The sequence below is a fragment of the Branchiostoma floridae genome, chromosome 8, assembly GCF_000003815.2.
Source record: "Branchiostoma floridae strain S238N-H82 chromosome 8, Bfl_VNyyK, whole genome shotgun sequence".
In the NCBI taxonomy this organism is placed as follows: domain Eukaryota; kingdom Metazoa; phylum Chordata; class Leptocardii; order Amphioxiformes; family Branchiostomatidae; genus Branchiostoma; species Branchiostoma floridae.
In genome coordinates this window covers 13,621,390-13,644,597 of record NC_049986.1, presented here as the reverse complement: position 1 = coordinate 13,644,597, position 23,208 = coordinate 13,621,390, and the positions used below count along the sequence as shown (strand labels likewise).

Genomic DNA, 23,208 nt, shown 5'->3' with positions numbered 1-23,208 from the left:
CATAGACATACGTCGTGGGGCACGATTGCTGTCCTGGGCTTCCTCGCGTGCCGGGATTGGGCAACTCACGTGCAACGTCGCAACATCAGGTCATATTCCAATTTCGTGGTCGTGAAATCGGGCGTTTGCTCATTTGCATTTTCGTGACGAGACAAATGCGACCGTAACCGTTACCTGGTACCTACAAGTTGCTTGACAAACTTCGGCTCAGTTAAACAAAACTTCTGAAACAAGTACTGGACATGCAAAAACAACTATCACCTGCTTATGTTTTCCTTTGTGTTGTAAATCATCGAAAACCACCAATAGATCGTGAAATTTGTGCTGAAAAATGACGATTCAGCAAACCAAAATGGCCGCCATGTAGCCAGTCACAAGTATGTAAATGAGATGCAATTTCATGCAAATGAGCACGCCTCTAGCGTTTTTTGCTTAAACTGCAGCTTTCACAAAGAGAACAATGAATCAGATGTTTCAGGCACTCTTATTTTTTGGGTGAAATGAAGTCATTTTCTTGTTGCTAACATACATGTACATTAGACATTATACTATGCTGAAAAAGTTTTTCAACCTTTTTAAAAGTTTTTTAATGTTGTTAATGATTTACTATGATGATTTATTACAACTGTTAAGCTTTATTACTGTGTGTACTTCTGTAATACTGCACATTATTTTGCATTTGTATTGTTGAAATTAAATATAAAATGTATGCTTACATGCAAATTTTTCATGTAATTGTAACTGGATAAGTATTCTGCCACACATATACCATGGTTTCAGGTCTGGAATTACCAACCTGAAACTCTGGACCTGAATCCAGACTTGTTGCAGGTTTTTTTTTTTTTTTTTTTTTTTCGCCCTGTCGCTCCAACTTTTTTCTGAAAAAATCCGAGAACCAACAAATTAAATTGGTATGGCCTTAAGTCATAAAATGTAGTCCAGTGGTTGTCCCTGAAAGCAGGTCATTTTTTGCATTTGGCGAAAATTGTGAATTTTAGCCATATTCAAAGTACGTGTAAAAAGAAGTCTAACTCAACTTCTTATCAAAGGTAAATGTAGACAACCCCTATATAATAAATGTTTGTAGAGTATCAGATTGTGACATTTAATCACGTGGCTGTGACAGTGTCCCTGAAAGTAGGTCACTTTAGATGAAAATTGTAAACTTTAGCTGCATCCAAAGTACAATACTTAGCAAAGTGGAATAGAATTATGATTAAACGTTTTGTCAAATGTAGCTGTAGGTATTGGCTGTCAGACAATTAATTGTAGAGGTTCGGACCTTGGCGTTGGTTGTCCTCATTGGTTGGTTGGCGTTGGTTGTCCCCATTTTCAGATGTTTATGTTTTACCCCTGGAATTAAAGATAACGTTTTTACCTTCGCCAAAAAGGTTATGTTTTGGGTAGCGTTTGTATGTATGTTTGCAGAAGACCAGAATAACTCAAGAACGCCTAAATGGATTGTATTGATATTCGGTTTGTGGGTATGAGACTTGGAAACGAATAGATTTTGGGCCACCTAGCGGCCTGTTAAGGTACTGCAAAGGAATTTCCGGGTTTAGTATGTCGAGTTCTGAACATGCTGCGGCTATGATTTTTTAGTGGTAGAAAGGTCTTGATGCCGAGAGTAAGTGGTGTAGGTTTATGCCTCCTAGCGGCTTGTTTTGAAACTGCAGGACAGGTTTACTGTAAGACTTTGAAAAAGAATAACTCAAGCTTTGAAAGAGAATAACTCAAGAAGGGGTTGACGGATTGTCATGATTTTTGGTATGTAGATAGCTTAAGAGATGCTTCATATAAATACGTATTTACTATACAAATCGGAATCTAATTTGCATAAATAATTAGGAAAACAATTAAACACGCCCAGTTTCATTATAGGACCATTAGAAAGTGGCAAATGTAACTGAGATAGGGAAGAATATTGATCGATATATATCATGCAAGATAAAGACCTAATTTGCATAATTGATTAGAAAATGCTCCGATGCCATTGTGGTTAATGACGGGAACTTCTTACTGGTAGCATTTGGAAGTTATGTACAGGTGAACATTATTGTTGAACATTAGTTATGCAAATGAGGTCCTTACTTGCATAAATTATTACAAAATACGATGAAAATCTTTTTAACATAGATTGTTTACATCTGTTATTCGGTGCAGGAGATAATAGAATCTATGCAAATGAAAATCTTATTTGCATAATTAATGACCAAAACAATTAATACAGTAGTTGTAAAGGGTAGAATTATTTGGCGAATGTATGGGGTCGTGGAACTCTAGTATATATTATTTATTTGGTTTTGAAAGATCTGAAATGTTATAAACTGTACTTGAAGTGTTCTTTTTCCGGTTTAGAGAAATGCTGTTAGAAGAAAAGATGACTTTTGGAAAGTTTGTTTTTGATAACATTTTACAATGTGCAAAGTTCAAACGTTTGACGATGTCAATGAGTATTGGATTGGCACTACAATGACTGATACTGAATTGAATACAGTGTTTGATCAAAGATTAGTGTTGCATGGCCTGTGTCTTTTAAAGTAGTGATATGCAATACATAATATGAACTATTGTTTCAGCTAAGTTCTGTAATGCGTATCTAAAGGACGCTCACTAGAATTCATTTGATAGATCTAGATATGGCCTACTTTCAGGGACAACTATGTGACTAAAAACCACTACTTGAAACTCTTCAAGCCTTTATTAGTTAGGCGATACATAGATCATTCTTTGACGAGAAGTTGAATCAGTATTCTAATTTGCTTTGTCATGTAGAGTACTTTGAAAATGGCTAGAATTCACAATTTTTGCCAAATGCAAAAATTGACCTACTTTCAGGGACAACCACGTGACTGCCTTTTATGACTCAAAACTCTGCAATCATTTATTAGATAGGTAATACCTAGGTCTCTCTTTGAAAAGAGGTTGAATCAGAATTTGAATTCAATTTGTCACAGAAAACACTTTGAACATGGCTAAAATTCACAATTTTCGCCAAATGCAAAAAAGTGACCTACTATCAGGGACAACCACGGGACTACATTTTATGACTCAAAATTCTGAAATCATTTATTACATAGGCAATACCTAGGTTTTCCTTTGACAAGAAGTTGAATCAGAATTCAAATTCACTTTGTCACAGAAAACCCTTTGAACATGGCTAAAACTCAAAATTTTGCCAAACGCAAAAAAGTGGCCTACTTCCAGGGACAACCACGTGACTGAACGTCACGATCTAAAACTCTTCATGCATTTATTAAATAGACAATACATAGATCTCTCTTTGACAAGAAGTTGAGTTAGAATTCTGTTTTATTTTGTCACATGTAGTACTTTGAACATGGCTAAAATTCACAATTTTCGTCAAACGCAAAAACTGGCCTACTTTTGAGGACGACCACGTGACAACCAAACAAGACCCCAAACTTTGCAACAATGCATTTGATAGATATATCAATCATCTATACAGGGTACAAATTTCAAGTCAAAAAAATTACCAGCTCGGCACTTATGGCGTTACAAAGTTGGGTCAAAAATTACGTTATTTTGAAGCTTGAAACATTGTATTGTTTTGATGCTGCCCAAGGACTCAATTTTATCTCGTTGGAAATTTCACAACAATTTCTAAAAAGCCAAAATGTTGGTCTATTCAGATCGAGTTTTGTTTTGATGATACAATAAAAGGTGTTTGAGTGACAATGCCGTAAAGTATGCCGATTTCCGTGTTTTTGAGATGCGGAAATTGGGGAAAATGGCCAGAAAACTTTGTTGGCCCGTTACCATGGCAACAAGGAGTTTTGATCTAAAAGAAAGCTATTTTGAGGGGTTGTGGACCAAGTACTATCACTGTGCAAAATATGAGCCAAATCGATTTTTTGACCTTTGCCACCATTGTTTGATCCTTACAGGCATTTGCTCTTAAGTACAGACATTTCCCGGACAAGCACCCAAACACGACTAATAATGTGGTTGTTCTAATTGAAAGTTCTCCATAGTAACCAACCATTAGCTAGTTGCATTTAGTTATAAGCTTAATAATCGGATCATCCTTGTCCATTAAAGGATGCCACAGTACTCAGGTTATCTCACAGTGGTCACAATTGGCTGGTGATAGGCCCTGTTTGTTGTCTTAAGAGATGGGAATTTTCTGGAACTGATTATGAGAAAATGTCTTAGTTGACCCTGGGTGACAACCTTTAGTTTGACCATGTCATGTGCAATGTTCTAAAATAGCTGCTCTAGAGTCTGGTGCATAAAAATTGAAAATAGACAAATAAAACTATTCAGATACAAGTTTGAGGATACAGAAAATGATCTTCAGATTTATAAGTAGGCTAGCTCATGTACTAGTGTCTACTTTGCTCATTTACTTTCAACTCCTAGCCCAGATTCCCAGACAAGAAGAATGCAGTTTGAAAGATTTTTTATTCCCCACAAGAGTACAAGTCTGGCAAAAACCTGCAGTTCCACACTTTGATTTACATCCCAGCACTTGGACTACTTCAAACACTAGTCACAGAGCTGTGGCTGTAGCCAGCAGTCACAAATTGGAGGAAATACCTCTTTGGGAAGTGGACCTTATACAGACTAATTTACAGTGGTCAAAGGCCTGTCCCAGTCTGTTCTACACCAAGACAGGTACTGATGGTACTTCATTTAACGTTCCTAAAACTGCTCAATGATGATCAAACCCTGTGATCTTTTCAACGATCACCATGCACAATCACCATGCACTATTATCAAAATCATAATTTATCCCTGGATTTTGACAGCATCCTTCAAACAGACCTACATGAACTATAAAAATGGATTTTCTTAAGTACAACCTCTATACCACAAGTTCCTTGAGGATGTAGCATGTTCGTATTATTTGATGCTGAAGTTTGTGCCTGATAACAAATACATAATCACTCGTCTGGTGACTTTTGAACAGTCACTTAGAAACTTTCGACCCATGACTACTTGTGAATGTCAACAGAAGACTGACAGAAGAGCCTTTAATAGCAGTGACTTGGACAGATGAACCACTGTCGTCAACCCTTGGCACCATCCTGCAGTACTGGTGGTGAAATAGTTTCCTGTTTTGTATAAAGTCTGATAAGAACAGATTGTAGCAGTGAATCAAACAGATTACCCCACTGCTTGGGTTAAGAGATCATCGCTTCTGCCACAGGAGGAGAGCTGCCAGTCACTTTCTGGGAGGTTTCTGGATTTTTTCAGGCTTAGTAGTTCTGCAGATCTCAAATACAGAGAAAATCCTTATTATATGTAATTGTATTCAAATAGTTGTACATATCGTTTTAGGAACAAAGTTATGCGAGTCTATCAAAATAGTTCTTTTTTTTCTTTGTGGATAACTGATGAGCTTGTAAGTCTTTGTACTCTACCAATAGGAGCAAATGGCCAGAATGACTCTATACCTTGATGAAAAACTAGGCAACAAAGTGGCACAAGAATTACATTGTGTTCCTACCATGAAATAGAAGCCAAAACATCTAAAAACAGTCATCTGAACTGCTCCAAACTGTGTAGTTCTTCTAAGTTCTGAATCCCTTAGTATGAAACTTGTTGCTAGGGTAGTTCACTTGGAATTAAATGCTTCTGGGTTTGAATCCCTGGCAGGTTTCACTGTTATGCCGTTCAGAATTGCAATCAACACCTGCTTCCTCACACTACTCAGGTGAATTTGAGTATCTACTCTGGTTAGGGATTTCCTCTTCGATGTAAAGCAGAAGGTTCCATGTTTTAGGATTAAGTCACACCTCGAGCATGTTAAAGAACCCATCAAAGAACTTATCAAAAAGAGTAGGGATCCTTGAACCAGCCTTCCCAATGTGAGTGAATCAGACCTGTCAGACCCATCAGTTTGGTCTGATGCAGCTAGTACTTACTGGTGTGTTACGCATAACGGTGATTTACAGGTTTTGTGGAACAGACAAACAAACAACGACCAGTAGCCTACATTTCATGATTCTGAACTCTGGTGACCAGTAGGTCAGAATATGAACCATCCCCTTAAACCTTGTACCTCAGAAAAGACCTTACCAAACACATCACTGCATGCTACCTCTGCCCTTTTGGCATGTACAAGGGTGCACTTGGTGACAACCCTTATCTCTACTTTCTTCTGCATCGAAAGAAACTGCTGGTGAAATGTGACTCACACTTTTCCTTTGTAAGCAAAGACTGGCTGCCCCAGTTATTTTCATAAGACTTCAGCCTCCTGGCACTTATCCCAGATGAAGCAATGTTGGTTATTCCAGGGTAACATGGACAGGATGACCCACTTACTGCTAAGTGTTGACAACATTGTAATCCTAGGAGGTTTCAAGAGACCAAAAGTAACCATCAGGAACCACCACAAAGAGGACCTGACATCCTCTTTGTCAAGGACAACAAATGTGGAGACAGTGAACTGTGCAGACCTGGCAGGAAGACAACTTGGGGAGAATCTCTCACTTCCAGTGACTCAAACTTTGACAGTGCCTTCCATCTAAGTTACTTTTTAGGTGAAGTTTCTTCTAGGTTTAGTTCATGGTATGATACACTGAAAAATGTTTACCTAACACAATTTGGCTTAGGTGATACTGTAGCAACTCAGTTGCTGCAGTTATGGTACTATCACTTTGTCATGACAGGGCTTGAGATACTGGATGAATCTGCACTTAAGTGCACCTAAAATTCGAGCTGTGTACCTACAGTTGTACAATGTACTTTGACTGTGAATGCACCGGGGCAGATTAACATATAGTACATCAAATACTACTGTCTACAATATACAGCATATTGTTGTATTGATATTTGGTGTGTGGGTAGGTCTTGATGATACCTGGAAATAATTAGATTTGGGCCCCCTAGAGGCATGTCATGGTACTGCAATGGAATAATACATCAGTTGTAAAGGTAAAAATCATTTGGCAAAGGTATGGGGTTGTGGAACTCTAGTTATCAGCAAAGAAAGCCCTGAAACATAAATACACTCATCAGCTCTGAACTACTCCATCAACTCAGTTGTTAACGAGCCATCACCAGTGTCTTGGAGCATCAGCTTCCCTAGTGCCTACTCATCATCACATTGTCTAGTGGACATTTGCATAGTGGTGACTGATTCTGGGATTCTTGCTATTTTGGGAGCAAACCATCCTGGACCATCAAGGAAAAAAAGAGCTCCTGCCACATTGACAGTTTGATGGATGGCCCAGCATGGAAGTCTGTCCTCATCCTCTACAGGGATCCTCTTCCTGTGTCACTCATCTCATTTTCTGAAGCAAACTCAAAGAAGACATCAGATGATTCTATTTAGGGATTAGGCACTAGATTAGTTGCAGGTGCTATAACACAAGATTCAAACTTTCTTTCTATACTCTATACAACGGAAATTATATACCAAGTAAATGAAACAACTGATTTAGACGCACCAAGAAAAAAACAACTGCATTTTCACCTTTATGAAATACACATGAAGTGCAATTGGGAATTTTTCGTCATTGTTGAAAAGTAGATGCAAGCTCAGAATCTCTCATACAGCGGCATTACATTTGCCAAATATCTAACGACAACGATCAAACACATCCATGACCCACTGGTCTGCTCTATATGGCTAATAGAGACAGACATACTTTACAAAGGCAAAGTGTTAACCTTGCATGCTTCCCGTCGATCTACTAAAGGTCTAGCAAGATTTTTCATGGTCACGCAGGATTCTACCTGACCTGGGTTTAAGGAAGTTGATTCAAATCAGCTGTGAAAAATGCTAGGTGTGAAATGACACAGGTTATACTTCAATGCTATCTCAAACCATGTGTGGAGGTGTAGACCTTGCCAGTCATATAGCTGCTATTCGTTGATACCTTACCCTCATTCTGTACTTTGGTGATGAGTATTTTGAACTCTGACTGCACCTAAGTCATTTCTCTTAATCAAAAGAGCTATCACTGTGGAAAACCCATTGTCATATCTTCTTCTACTTGTGCTTTGGTCCTTTCTTTCTCCTTGAATAACTAGTACAGGTAACAGGTTACATAGGTGTGCTGGGAAAGCTCAGGAGCTACACATGTGAATGACGTATTTCACAATCTGTTGCACACTTTACAAAACCCAGTAGTGGTGCACTTGACAGCAGTAAATTCTTTACAAATGTGTCCTACTTTCTGATCAGTCTCCCTTTCACTAGAACAACAGGAGGGAGTCACTTGTCTCTGATCTATGATAAGAAGGTGTCAGAGAATATAGGCCATCATTCACAGGTGTCAGCCATGATCAGGATTATGTTACCAACAAGTAAATTACTAGACTAAGTATGCAAAGCTCTAAATTTTATACAGTTGTTTTATCAACATACTGCAGACAATATTACAAAATTGATAGGTATTTTTTTAACAAGTAAAAACTGCTATTCTGAAAGGCCAATCCAAAGAATGCATCTAGGTCCCCTGTCTGCTTCCCAAGCTTGTCCTTGAAATGTTTGAAATGCCAGCAGTTATTAGTTTCTAAAGTTAGAAGGCCAGTTTCCCTGAGTATGGTGACAATTGCCATGCTCAAGATGTAACCATTCAATCACTTAGTCTAGGTCAAGTTTCCCTGAACAACATCAAAATGTCAGACACTGAACTGGACTATACTTTGTAAGAGGAATAAAGGAAGGCATTTATATTCTCATGATATGCCATTTATCACTATTTGTTGTTGTTGTTGCTTTTATTATCAGCCACACAGTTCACAATTTAGAAAATTGCTCAATCTTGGTTACACCCCAATGTTGCTGACTTTTGCAAAATAAGACTTAAAGCATTGGCAAAAATAGTTACTTGGTAAAGCTTTCATAAACATGACTGTCTTACCTCTAAACTGCATTAGCTAACAGGGTTATCACACAGCATCTAAGAAGTCAGCTTTATCAAGATTCGCCCTCTGTTATCTTTTTTAAACTCAATTATTTCTGCTTATGTTTGACTCTGGACTGGAGTCAAGTTTTCAGAGAACTGAACTTATAATTACCCAGAGAAAAGTTGGAGAAATCCCTTAAGAGGGTTACCCAATTAGTTTGGTACCCAGATGATTGGAGATGATATGCCTGACTTTCTGCAATCATTAGACATAAAAGGCCTGTTTCAGAACTTCAATAGATGCATTTAGAAGAACTTGAAAAAGCTTTTAGGGACTTAAATGCCAGGATTGTGTCGGGGAGCATAGGGACAAACAATTTGAGAAGGTAAACCATTTTGTGGGGTGTGTTGCCACATATGGGAGTAGATATTACATAAGGCTATTATTGGACACCTGCCATGAAGCTAGCTGTGTGATTGGTGAACAGGAAACATATGAAAGCACAACTTAAGTCCGTCAAAACCACATCACGTGCCAATGCCAAGAGCAACAAACAATCTACTAAGTTGCTTGATTGGTGTCTAAAAGAAGTTTTGTGAGCACAATGACAGCAACTTACTTTCTGCAGTATTTGCAAAGGTATATCATGCACTATAATGGGAAACGTTCCTTACTTTTCATTCATTTTATACAATCTTTCAGCTTTACATTGTCATTAAGATCTTCTGTATTTTTCTATTAGAAATTCAAGACAAGAGGCTCTGTATTTTTCTATTGAAAATTGCCATAATCAGTTTTTTTAGTGGCTTAACGTTATCAATAGAAAACCTCTGTTCGCCCTAATTTCTTTTCCCTTAATGGGAAAAGAAAACAGCCTTGGGAAGCTAGAGGATAATTCAGAAAGAATGTTATGGCTCAAATATTGATAACGCTAACAATTATTGTTCAAATTCACCACAATGTCCTTTAAAGTGTGTTGTTGTTTTACTATGGTGGCACAAATTGTACCCATTGGCAGAAGTCACCTAATGCTTTGTCACAGAAGTTCACATAAGGTCAGACACCGGGTTATACACTATTTACAAAGGGGATATTCTTTCCAATAATGTAGTGAGCCTACGAAATCTCTAAATACCAATCAATTCTCTAGTATAAACTTCACCGAAGGCGCTGACAAAAACACATGGCCAAGATTGGCAAGAAGAAGGAAAGCAACAGGTGTCAGATTTGACACCTTCTCACTCCGCAATGTTGGACAAAACTTTAAGCTCCCCTTCCTCTGCTCTTAATTCTTGTAGTGTTAACAGCTGTGTTTACAAACGTGTACCTGTCCCTTTGCAAAGAAAAAGCGCTCACCTGAATACTGTATGGGCTCGCTCTTTCCGCAGCCGTGAGCCAGGAAAATCCTGTGCGCCCAACAGACTGTCAGCGCCAGTAGCCGGCCCCACAGCGCCATGGCGCCGGGCGGGACACCGGGCTCTCCAACCGGACTCCTCTACACTCCTGTTGTCAATGTCGAGTCTAGGTCCTCGTAGATCCTATTGGAAAACCTGCAGGAAGGCAGAGTGCGATTGTAGGTCAGACTTCGGTCCAGACTTCGCCATCTGTTAGTTCACAAACTGACAAGAATAATACACATGCTGCGGTAAACAGGCGGAACTGTAGCCCATCAAACGTAGTAAATCTACAGGCCCGGACGGTGTTTACGCGCACTTATTTCCTCCTATCACAGCTGTTTATTCCGAAGAAACTACAAGCCAGAGAGCACAAACATACAGTTCTCTTGATAAACTACAGGACACAGCAGCCAAACGATTTGGACATAAGTAACTAGGACAACATGTTTCCTACAATTGCACGACTTGGCGAGCGCCTCCTTCTGTCCTGACTTGTTGCCAAAAGTTGGTCTGTAGGGGTCGATCCATTCTTGGATGGGGGTGCTGTAGCATAGCTTCTCTTGCTGTTGTGGCAGTTTTTATATTTCAGCCATACCATAGTTGGCACTAATTTTGACACTTATTCGTGTCTGTCTACTGCTTTTGTGTCCGTCTGTGTGTCTGATTGTTTGTTTGTCTCTGTGTGTGTGTGTGTGTGTGTGTCTGTGAGTTTGTCTGTTTCTGTCTGTCTGTGTGTCTACCTAGGTGCTTGTATATTTCTTTCTCCACCTTGTGTGTGTGTGTGTAGGTATGTGCTTGCTTGTATGGGCTTTGATGAAGTATAGCATCTCTTCGATACTGTTCTTTACTTTCTTTCATTTTCTTTCCTTCAACTTGACCTTCTCAACCACTCCAATACAAGGCTACTTTGTTTGCAAATACATGTATTAACTTTACAAGACTGTCAATAAAAGAATACATTGAAGTTCCGCTTTATCGAAATTAATTAGTGCCGTGGTGGTTTCAAGGATCAAAGATCATGCGCCTGGTTATCCTCCATTAACCTAGAGGTCCAACCGTGCTATTGACAGACTATGACATTGACATCTATTCTGGTTCTCTCCAAGCAGAGGTTGTCAGGGAAGACTGTAACCTACTTGTCACATGCCCCTGCTCGCTTTTAATTGCTTTCTGTCTGTCTGCCGGTTGAAAGGAAACGGGGCATATGAGGAGAAGGTCACAATCTTGCAAATCAACATGCTTGGAGAGTAGATTCTGGAACTGTATCACTATAGCTGATTGCGTAGAGATATAACGGTACCGCTAGATTCCTTTGGCTTTGCTACGATAGTTGAAACAGAAACTCAGCTGGTACGTAAAACTAGCTAGGATCAAGCGCGCCCCGTTTGCCCCCAAGCGATTCGGAGAATTCTTATCGGAGAGATATCTTCATCGAGATGGGGAGATATCACTTCAGCTGGGAATCAGCCAAAGGAACTGCATAGAAGTTTACAAGTTGGATGTTCCAAGACGGAATGACAAGGCCCTTGGCACACATCTCAAGGCCCAACATGATCTGGCACACGTCGTCTTCAAAGGCTTATCCTTTCAACCAGGATAACCTTGCTTTCAATGTCAAGATTTCTTTACATCATCAGGGCGTATCTCAGGGACTCAGTCGGTCAACAGCGAGTTTTGTTGAAACAGCCCAGCTCAAGGCAATGATGGAGTCGCAGACGTCGGGTGAGCTAGACCAGAGACCAGACCAGAGTTGAATCTTTGGGGGAGTGTGACCTTGTGCAAGTGCACTACTGGAAGAAGATGAGATTAAAACAGGTCTAACAGGAGGGGTTGGGTCAATTAAGCTTTTGTTCGCCCCATTGACATAAAACTAATAGATAATAGCGCTTTTAGTTTTAAATTGTATTTTTGTTTACCCAGCATTGCCTGAAAAACAGGTTGTTATGTACCTGAGTGTTACTGCTGGTAAAATAAATAAACTAAACTGAAACCAACATACAGAATTCAGGACGTGGCACAACGAAAGAATACCACAATCTTGCGTGCGAACATCGAACGTTGCACTACTTTAGGTGCAGACATGAAGTTGAACGTAATCCAAAGCAGAAACCACACTCAAGTGGTACATTTGACTTTGCAGACCGCCTACTTAATGACAGGGTTATAATCACTCCAGCGGCGATAATGCCTTTCCTTCCAAGGACGTTTACATCTGTTGTGACTCAAGTTCCGTCTGTCTGTGTACATGGCATATCTACAATGTTCCAAGGCAAGGTCTCTAACTGGACCACAAAAACTGACTAGGGGTCCTCGTAAAAACAGCGGTCTCGAAATCTATACTCCAGAGTATAGGCTAATGGGCGCAGGTTCTAACAAGGCAACATGGTTTGACAGACACCAAACTTTTCTCTAGTGAGCGGCTGGACATTCCTACGATTCCAGCCAGTCTGTTTAGAGCCGACTATAAGTCATTACGATCTGCTGTGGTGAGATTCTAGCCTAGCGTGACCCAGAAGTGACAGCATATATTACCCTTTGAAAACGACAGATCTTAAACATGTTAACTTTAGACGGGCCGCTTTCTATCCTGTCAAATGATAAACAGTTCCTTTCAATGTAGCTCATACGGCCTACATGTGTACCAAAAAAACTGATCATAAATATTTATCTAACAACGCATATATGATCATCTTTTCAATGTGCAAGTCAATACCAATAGACACGCGATTTATGGTCGAATGTCAGTCTTTTACGCCGTTTCTTTATTTTCATTATTTGGAATTCCTGTCCTTGCTTCGTCCCATCCCTTTCAGGCATGATTTAATCTTGCAAAGAGCAGATGTAAAAATCTTGCACTCTTGGCGCCTCCGACGGCAACTTTCTCCCGAACCTAAATATTTCTTATCACCAAGATCAAACTCTGTAAAGTTCACACAAAGGTGCACTAAAAGGTTTTCCTTGCAATCCAAGACGGTTAAACCTGAGCTCCCCCAAGTTGGGTCGGCGGAACTTTATTTTGCCACATTGTGCTCTGGCATGACCCTGAACGTGAAAGGTGCCAATCAAAGGGAACTGCGGTTATGGTTGCGGTAATACTGACCTCATCAGTCAAAAAGTCAAGTACTTTTGGAACGAGAATAATTCAGCTTTGCCAGGAATCGTTCCTCGTGTTTTCGCAAGCGGAACCAGGTTCTCGCCTTTGAAACTACAGAATCTTTCAGTCTTACTCTTGTCTTGACACCCACATGCCCTCCTCTTTTTCGTGTCAAGGTCCTAAAAGAAATCCACTGTTCCGTAAAATCTTTGAAAATGATGGCCTTGATGGCGTTATCAGGACTCGTTTGATGACGAAATGAAACAGCTGGTATTGTTTACTAGCATAGCAATAATTGCATCCATTGAAGGTACGAAGAAAAAGCTTTCATCGTCCATTACGGAGCGGTCATCAGACGGTCACACCTTTGTGCTGGAGTCGTTTGCAAATAAAAACACCTTAACTGGCTACTTCGGTGGTTTGTAATGTGGCGGCTGACACCAGGGTCAGGGTGATTTAGTAAGGTGTACACAACTTTTAACGGAGTCTCAGATAAAACTAATGAAGCATACCGCCTGGAGAGGGCATGGCCAGGGGGCTTGAGTGTCTTGAGCCCCGTAAAGAGGACTCGGACAATTTTTACTTACCCTGGACGGTACTTCCGGGGGCGAGGAGTGCAAAGTATGGTTTTTAGTTTTGTACAGATAGAAAATTATCAACCGGATCAGTCGCACATGTCGGACAACTAAAACTAGTTATCCGAAAGTCAAATATTCCCTCCAAAATGAAACGGCACGTTTTGCACCAACTTGTTGCACTTGACTTATTCGTTTATCGTTTACCTTTTGTAAATGACGTAACATTTAATGACATGAATTCTATCCTAAAGGCGTTCGGCATAATCTGTTTCGAAGCAACATTATGAGCACCAAAGCACAACCGGTAAGTAAATTATGAAAGTGAGCTATCACATGTAACGTTAATGTCGCTATGAAGAGTAATTAGTTTTTGGAACATTAAAATCGGGAAAGAGTCGTCGACGGAGAGAGTCAGTAAACTCGAAGAAAAGGGAAGGGACAACGGAACATATGCGGTTGCTGTCTGTCTATCCAAACACGTCTAAGAACCATCTACGAGAGATGAGGGACCAACCATAAAGGTTTACTGCATCTCAGGTCCAGGTCTGTTGTTACAGTAGTTGTACCAGGCAGATCGCGTTTACTTCGAATCAATAAAACTAGCCATACATGTTACGTTAGTTAGTGAACGCATACCCCATCACTCTGAGTACAAAATCACAGCAGTACTATCGACAGTTACGACTATTTTCTACTTCCGTATTTCCCAGCGGCGGCAGGCAAATGTTAGATCGGCTTTCGTCGGAAATGCGAACAAGCTGGCAGGGGCCTGAGGTACAACAGGAATTACTGCAGTACGAGACTGTCTGATTCACTTCGAGCTTAGCCCTGTACATTGTACACCGGATGGTCATTCTTTATACACTTACCTCCTCAGGACAGCTAAGAAGCAGTTTATTTTTTTATTTACTTTAAGACATCTTTCTTAAGCCGGAAAAATCGTAAGATGCCAGACATTCTCCTTACCTTCACATCTTGGACCAAATTCGCGGGGCCAATTTTCCAAACACACGCTTTCCTTATCGACCGAGACATTCCGAAACTTCACTTCAGACCTATCGGCGCAGGAGGAGCTGGGGGGGTATCACGTGATGCCTCCGTGACGGGCTTATCCAATCATGTGGCTGGTACTTTGTAAATACTCCGTAAGGGGTGTTGTTTGTTACTCCTCAGTTTTGTGTATTTTCTGACAATTGGTCTTGTTTTGAAAGACCCAAGTTCTGCCAAACTGTTGCAGAGATATGTCTTCATCGTTGGAGAGAGATTCTTGTGCCCAGGTACGTGTTAACTTGCCAATTTTCACGTCGAAATATGTATGACCCTCTGCATGCTTATAGCGGGCCCTTGGAATTTGCCCATTTTACGTAGTTTTCAGGGGTCTAGTTTTCAATTTTACAGCGTGGTTCATTACAAAATTTTTGTCTCAGCGTAAAGTCCGTGTCTTAAACTTCTCAAAACTCAAATTGAACCACATTGAACCACCAATAGTTAAGCCACTAGAAGCGGTCAAACTCGGCGAGGCAAGCGGGGCCCTGCGGGGCCCGCCGTGAAATCCAAGATGGCGGCCCGGTTACGAAGCAACGTGTTATTTTGTCATGTATGACTTTTTTCGGGGATTCCTTCCTTATTATTCGATTCTATGGTAACAGAAAAATACCAAAATCCGACTGGGACCAAACTGGGCATTATGGGGATATTAGGTTTCATCATAATTGTGAATAAATCCGGCAGAAAATACAAGATTTTATATCGCTGCTAAATGGGGAGGGGGGCTAAAAATTGTACCTATCGTAATCGTTCGTTTCCTCCCCAGAAAACTTGTGTGAAAAATCAGATAACGTTGTAAACAACAAGGACTATTACTTCTGGGAATACATTGGCTCTGTTCCAGATGGAACCATTCCAGATGGAATGCAACATTTCCATTACATGACAGTCAGTACTAGTAAATGGGAGTGGACAACTACATGTATAAATTTTTGGTAGTTACATTATAAGTTACATCAATCCTATCCACTTGCATGAATTTTTCCTGTGCTTTACCTGACCGAAAATCATTCTTCTTCCTGACTTAGGTTTGATGTCAACAACCGAGCAGTACAGTAACTGTCGGAGTCAGAGAGTGGAGGTTTCAATACAGACCCTCAGGGATTGGATCAGATATTTTCATGCCACTAGGAAATGTCTGAGACAAATTCTACAATGCTGGGTTATAAATTTAACTCTATTTGTACTTGTGAAGAATCTATGTTTCATGAGTGTCCTAGTGTAAAAATGACAGTTCACTGTTGTGTCCCAGATGTCTAATGTTCCCAATACTAAAGCATTTTACTATCTACAGTGGTCATAAGTTATAATATGTTGACTCCCAGTATTTCAAATGCAAGACATACAAATTTATTTTCCACAATCTTAGGGTTAGGGTTAGGCAAAGTCATTCTCTCGTTTGAAAAGAATTTCTCCAACTCCAAGTTCTTCTTACATATAAGTTTTTATTATCATTGAATATCACACAAGACAAAAAGTGTTGTAGCCTGTCACATAGAATATGCTGACTGTTAGTATTTCAAATACATATTCTTGCAACTTCACGTGTCCAACACTCGATATCAACAAATATAACTAAACGTTAAAGATTCATGAAAAATTTTCCATCATCTTCTTACATAGATGTGTTATAATTGGTTCTTTGCAAAAAGGTAACGCAGGATTCTGCACAGAAGTGCAAACTAGTCTACAATCCACTCTTCATGTCATTGTGAGCCGATACTACACTACAAGCTATATACTACCATCACAAATCTGCTGTCTATTTCACAATGTGATCAAGGCATACAGGAATACATAATGGTGAACTGTTGTAAGAAATGGAGTTTTGGCAAACCTGTATCACCCGATGAATGTGAACAATGTACAATGTACAAAATATTTGTTTGGTTTGTTTGTCTATAGATATGATCTCATGCAATCTACCAGTACAGTCTAACTGAAGCTACATTCTGTACAGCCAAAATCCATTAGAACCTCTACACAACAATTCTTGAAGATGCACATAATAACCTGACTTATCTAGCAAAGTTCATAGACCACACACATGATCACAACTTACTTTGAGGCAAATCACACAGGTAAGTACAATACTGAACAATCGTTCAGTCATGTATTTGATATCTAACTGTGCTTGGAATGGGTATTGGAACATAAGGACAACATATGGACAATCTAGACTATTGTACATTTTCATTTTCAAGCAATGACACCATCTACTCATAACTGCATAAATACAAGACAACAACATTGAAATACAGGTAATCTTCAATACAGAGATTGAGTGCTGTGCAACATTACATCAAATACAGTGGATTAATCCCCCTTCACTGAAAAATCCTAAATTGTTTCAGCAGTTTTTGGTAACATGCACACACAGACACAGCAAACTTGTCTACAATGTAATAAAGGCTATACCACCAAGTATGAAGTAAGTACATGCTTAGATAGGTTTGCTCATGTCCAGCAGTACTGGCAAGTAACATACATGTATCTGTTTTCAGTCATTCAGAAAGACTTATTTATACAGTCAATGTAATTGTCTTGATGTTCACCTCTGTGTTGGTTGCTTTAAGAAATAAAAAATGACAAATACAAATGCATGCCATTTACCCTTGTGTAGCCAACATGAGGCACCAACAGCATATGTGGTGATACTGATAACTCTGTAGATGAAGCAAGGACTGGCAGAAGTAATGTACATTCTGTGGATCATAAAACAAAGAAAATGGGCATTCCATGTGCAGCCGGGTTCAAGGTAAGTTTATATTTATATTCAAGATATCCACAAAAGTGACACAGTCACATAAAATTACACCACATGTAGTTATAATTATTACCGAAATTTTGAACTGTACTGTGTCTGTGAGCACTTTCCATGTTTGTGTGCCGATACAAAATTGAACAACACCGTGTAACTCGGCCCGAACTTGTACACGAGTCTATGACCTGGGGATATATACATCGCCCCCCTCCCCCTTAGCTGCCGAGCGAAAAATTTATGCACAATCACATAGCAACGAAAATAACTGCAGTATATCGTTACGCCCCACACACAAGCAACAGTAGGTGCATATACAAATGTAGTGCTAGTAGGATTCACCATATCATGTGCAATATGTTCTGTAGCTTCCGACCATTGTTGGTTTGGGAGCGTACGGTATTTCTTCCATCGGGGTAACGTTAACCATTGCAAATGAATTACACTGTTTAATAACAAAGTCTACACAAACCTTGTGTTTTGTGGGGACACGAAGCTGACCGGAAAATGGCTGTTGGTGGCCTAAAACAGCACTAGAAGAACACGATATCCTCCAGAGGCAGCCATTTTGGGCTTGTTTACGGAGCTCCAGGCACGTCCTCCTCCCGGGGCGGCTGGCAGCTCAAATGAGCCCGCTGGGCGCCAGGCGTGAATAATTACCCGCCATACCTTGCGACCCCTCCGGCCCCCCCTGTATCGGCGATACTGTTGTCTCCGGAACCACTGGCGGGGAAAACTCCGTAAAACTTAACTGACGACGGCAAACAGTAACGTTCCTCCAGCAAAGTGTATACAGACTTACGTCTTACCGTAGAGTGCAGAACTGAGGCCGATGGAGAACATGTGGTTCCACGTTCAACAGGAATCCCCACTCTAACATCACTCCTCACCTTACTACAGCCCCTCCATCTGATAACGCACCTCCACACACTTCCCGTCTGCTTGGAATTTAAGGTCTTGTTACTCTCGTATGCGTCCCGGAGCCGCTACAGTGTTATCCAACAGGTCGCACTCAGGAAAGGTTTTTGGCTAGCGTTACACACTGGCAGCATGCGGCCAATGTTGACAGGGGGAGGGGAACGCGCAGTCACGGGTGAGGTAATGTGTAGTGACATCTGACCTCCTCCTGCAGCATGTAAATAACGCTGGAAGGCTCTGATAGCGTAAAGTAGGGGGTAGGTAAGTCTGGATCAAGGCTGGGGAACCCGATTTCCTTTTATAGAGCAATAACGGTGATGGAATCCCGCTCGGAGCTGAGATAAAGTACCGTGATAATCTCTGTCTTGGGAATATTCGTCTGATGACATGTACAGGAGGTGACCAACCTCATCATCAGTTCGTAATTGAATACGGTATATTACAACAGCAGGCCCAGACTGTTGAACTTGTCAAACATTTCAAAATGTATAGAGGGCGTTATTCATTTGCCAGAGCACTTTCACCAAAGTACATGGTGTAATAATGATGATGATGATGATAATAATAGACAGAATCTAAGAGTTGTTCTTCCCAAGCGGTAGGCTACTGATCTTCGATACTGCAGGTACATTCAGAATATCTTCTGTGTCTAACGAAACTTCGTCATATCTGGTCTGACTGTTCGAGACTTATCGGATAATAAGTTATTCAGCCTGTGTCTCCGATATATTTTTCATAGCTGATCATAGCAAAATATTCATTCGTTGCAGCACAGATGATCTAAGTCTTTAAACTTCCCTCCTTCCCTCCTATTTATAGCACTTGCATTTGTTGAACATTTTCTGGTGAAATTTTAACGAAAGCAGCAACGGAAACTTTCACTGATAGTTTTCCCATTATTACATCAGTCATGATTTAGGCTGTTCTATACAGTACAAACGGGTCTAGAGAGATGTCTAACTTCACTTGTGTGCGCCGGTTGTGTAGTAATCTTTTATCCTTTAAATCGACCTCATGGCCTCATCGACATTGCCCCCCCCCCAACTGTTAGCATCATTGCCGATAACATTAAGGTGTGGCGAAAGACGGTTGTGACAATGCAAGACCCAAAAACTGTTGAAGGCTCCCATCATCTTACTATTTAGGTTGTCTACTTCTGATCATCAAATCGAGAGGTGTCTAGATTCACACCCTCTGATATGGCGGTTATTCCTATATGATCAAAGTTGTGTATTGACTGTACACTAATGAAAATGTAACGTTGTTTTTTCTGACACTGATCTTATGTCGACAGCCACCGAAGAGACTGCTACTCAGACAGTTGTCGCCAGAGGCCAAAGTTCCCAACTTCAATCTCAATCCCATATGGCACCGCTGTAATAGGTAAGGTAAATCAGCCCTCCTCAGCTGAGGTGAAGCGTGTTTTTATTCCGCTAGTGAACTCCTTTACCATGACTCGTATTTTCAGCCAACCATACCCCCACTCTTCTCATCCAGTGTGCTGGGTTATTTCACTACCGAGGTTTTACATCTGAGGCTTACACCTGAAGCTCCGTGGCTTTACGCCACCATCCTGAATTGACGTGACTAATACATGCCCTCACATTATGCCCAAGGGGAGCTCGAACCTCCACCCTCTAGATCTTTATCCACTATCCATGGAAGTACATGTACTATTCACCAGCTATAGGTACGTGACATCCAGCCCAACAGAACAAGAATGGTCGTCCCCCCTAGGTTCTCGAAGCGCAACATCAGCCTAGTCCTATCAGTGGACGTCATGCAGTTGACACTCACCTTGGCTGACACTAGACGCATGCAGGAGATGCAACGAATTGAAGACCCAGCAGAAAGTTGTGACACTTTCAACAGTCTATGCAAGTCGCAATAACAACTTTGACTTCTGGAATCATTGAGAAATGTCCGTGGTCTTTAAGTGTCAAGCGCCGATTATAATACTTAACTTTGCCCGTACACGTGGCTCTGTCGTTCTATCAGACCAATACTTAGAATAAAAAGTTAGATACTCGGAGTCTAGAGCTCCTGGGCGGGACTTCGCTTCTTTTGTCGGTAGGAGGCGCGCCTGTGCAGGCTCTGTATACCGTACCGAATGACACCTGCTACTATGTCATCATAGGCCTGCCAGACGACATGCTGTTCAAAACAAACCAAATCCCTGAAATAACACATGTCTCTCCCACATCATCACAGAGAACTATTAACTTGAATTATTGCGAGCGGATATCAACCCAAATGCATGACCTTCTCATCCCCCCCATCACAAGGAAATTTTTGGACAGGCCCAATAACGGTCATGAGAAGAAACGTGAACATCTGCCAGACCTTGACCATGAAACTTCCCGTCTGCTCAGGGGATGGTGTATAATTTGTTTGTGTAATTAATACAGGATTGAGGAGGGTTCAAACGCGATCCTCGAAATGTATATAACACGGTGAACCTTCGGGTTCATGTTTTGTTTGGGGGAAACCGATTAGTTGGTACGAAAGACAGAACATTATCCATATGGACGTTGAAGAATTAGAAGAGAGACAGCGCTGCGAATAATCTAGCTTACTCAACGCTGGCTATTGCGATAAAGGAGAGCGGGAATTCAATCCTAGCGAATGCACTTAACTTGAGATAATTTGAACAAAAAGTAGTTTTCAATTCCGGAAATGGGATTGACCAAAAGGTCAAGTCAAACACAGAATGTGATCGTGTCAGCATCTACTTGGAATGCTCACATGTATATGCATCATGCATCAAGAGACTTAAATGTTGCATTTCCTTAACACGAAAAAAAAGCCGAAACCTTCATAACAATAACAGTCGAGCTTCGGCCGTATTTTCAAGTGATCAGCAGAGGGTGACCGAATTTAAAAAAAAATCGCCCGACACTTGATCATATTTTTAAACTGAAAATCTATCCTCATCATACTGGACATGGCTCGGTGAAAAATCGCGCGTTGATCGAGAAAACATGGGGCATATTATGCTGAAAATACCAGACTCGTCGGCCGATGGTTTTTCCTGCTATGTTACACAGGCTTAATCGTTGATGCTTTGTCCCTCACTTGCCCTTGCCAGATCATCACCTTGTAACGCTTGGTGACGCTCGGTAACCGGAGTCCTCACAAGGTCAATGTCAGTGTTCTTGAACATGACCTACAGCTTCTTAACGCAAGACCGGGTACTTGTTATCGCTCTTATCATCGTAGGAATCGTAATAATCGTTATCAACGTCGTCTCACTTAGCTTTGGTCATAAGCTAGCGCGAAGAACTAATATTTCACTAAGCCGGAACAGGGGAATTATTATCAAGACCTGTCAGTCTAGGTTTATGTGGAGTTAACACCCAAGGACATCTATAAGGGATATGGCGCTGCAACGAAATCACCTGTCAGTTTCTATCTTAATATCTACCAAGTTACTAAGGTAAAGCGGTCAAACCACAGACGAAGCATGACACTTTTTCTTTGGAAGTTACTATAACATTGCAAATCACTGTTACCGTATTACCAGACAAAAAACAACAATAAAAGACATCTTTGTAATTCCTTTGTTCCATCACACTAACACTGCCTACTGTATCATTTCTTGCATGTTCGTATATTGGAATATGAACCTAGAACAGCATGACGTCCATGCCTTCCCTTGGTGTTTTTGTATGGATGAACGACTTCCACCTGTTCAATTAACGACAACCCCTTTTCTTCGACACTACGAGCCACCCCCGGCTCTTGTCTAAAAGTGCCGGCGCGACAAAGGACCAAACTGAGACAAAAGTTATGTAAGAAATGTCAACGTTAGCATGCATCCATCTGTTGTGTCTTATCAAATTTTGCACCACTGCGAGCTGGATCTGTAACTGTTGCCGAACCCTTCTTACACCAATGTAAGCTTGTACCCACAGACATACTAGGTGGGACAGTGGATAGAAAAAGACGACATACAAGGAAAATGTCATGTTTCCCCCCTAACCTCTGCTCGGAGAGTACAGACATACTACCCTTGGATGTTCGTTTGGATCAGCTCAACAAGCGCTTCGTACTTCTCTTGAGGCTTGACAAACGAAACTGAAGTATTGTGTGTATAACTATAGGATATAGATTCCATGTAGACGACATAACGTTACATCCCGATGGGAAACTTACTTTCACTATCAAAGATTGTTTTTAAAACCGTTCTGACAACTCAGAGGCTAGACTCACCAGTAGAGTGACATGCCAGTACCTGACGATGGAAGCCGTGTCTTACCAGAACAGGACATGCGGAGGGATATTCCTGTTTGGGCGTCTAGAGTTGGGCCTAACCCTCCCTGTCACCAAGTCTCGCTCAGTCCGGTGGCCTCGGTCAAGTCAGACACTCCAGTCAGTTATGAAGGGGCCGACTGTTGATAAATATATGAGGGAGTTTGTAGTCTTTCATCGTCATCGCTGTTGGAACAGACTAGACGACACAAGGCGCCTTACAGCTATATATAGTTTAAGAGGTTAGCAAAAGTAAGTGGTGTTTTGCAGTCGATCGTCGGCACTAGGCCGCAGAAATGCAATATCAATGGTCCAGATAGATGGAAGGGATAGATA

At 40.8% G+C, this 23,208-nt stretch overlaps 1 protein-coding gene across 1 annotated transcript in view; it reads right to left on the bottom strand.

Moving 5' to 3' along the window:
• LOC118420941 (collagen alpha-3(V) chain-like) overlaps positions 1-23,208 on the bottom strand; it is a gene marked incomplete at its 3' end in the record, with an annotated part of 67,673 nt that overhangs the window by 35,398 nt on the left and 9,067 nt on the right. Inside the window, 1 exon segment of the mRNA XM_035828035.1 lies at positions 10,183-10,376. Coding sequence (XP_035683928.1) covers positions 10,183-10,282 — 100 coding nt within the window.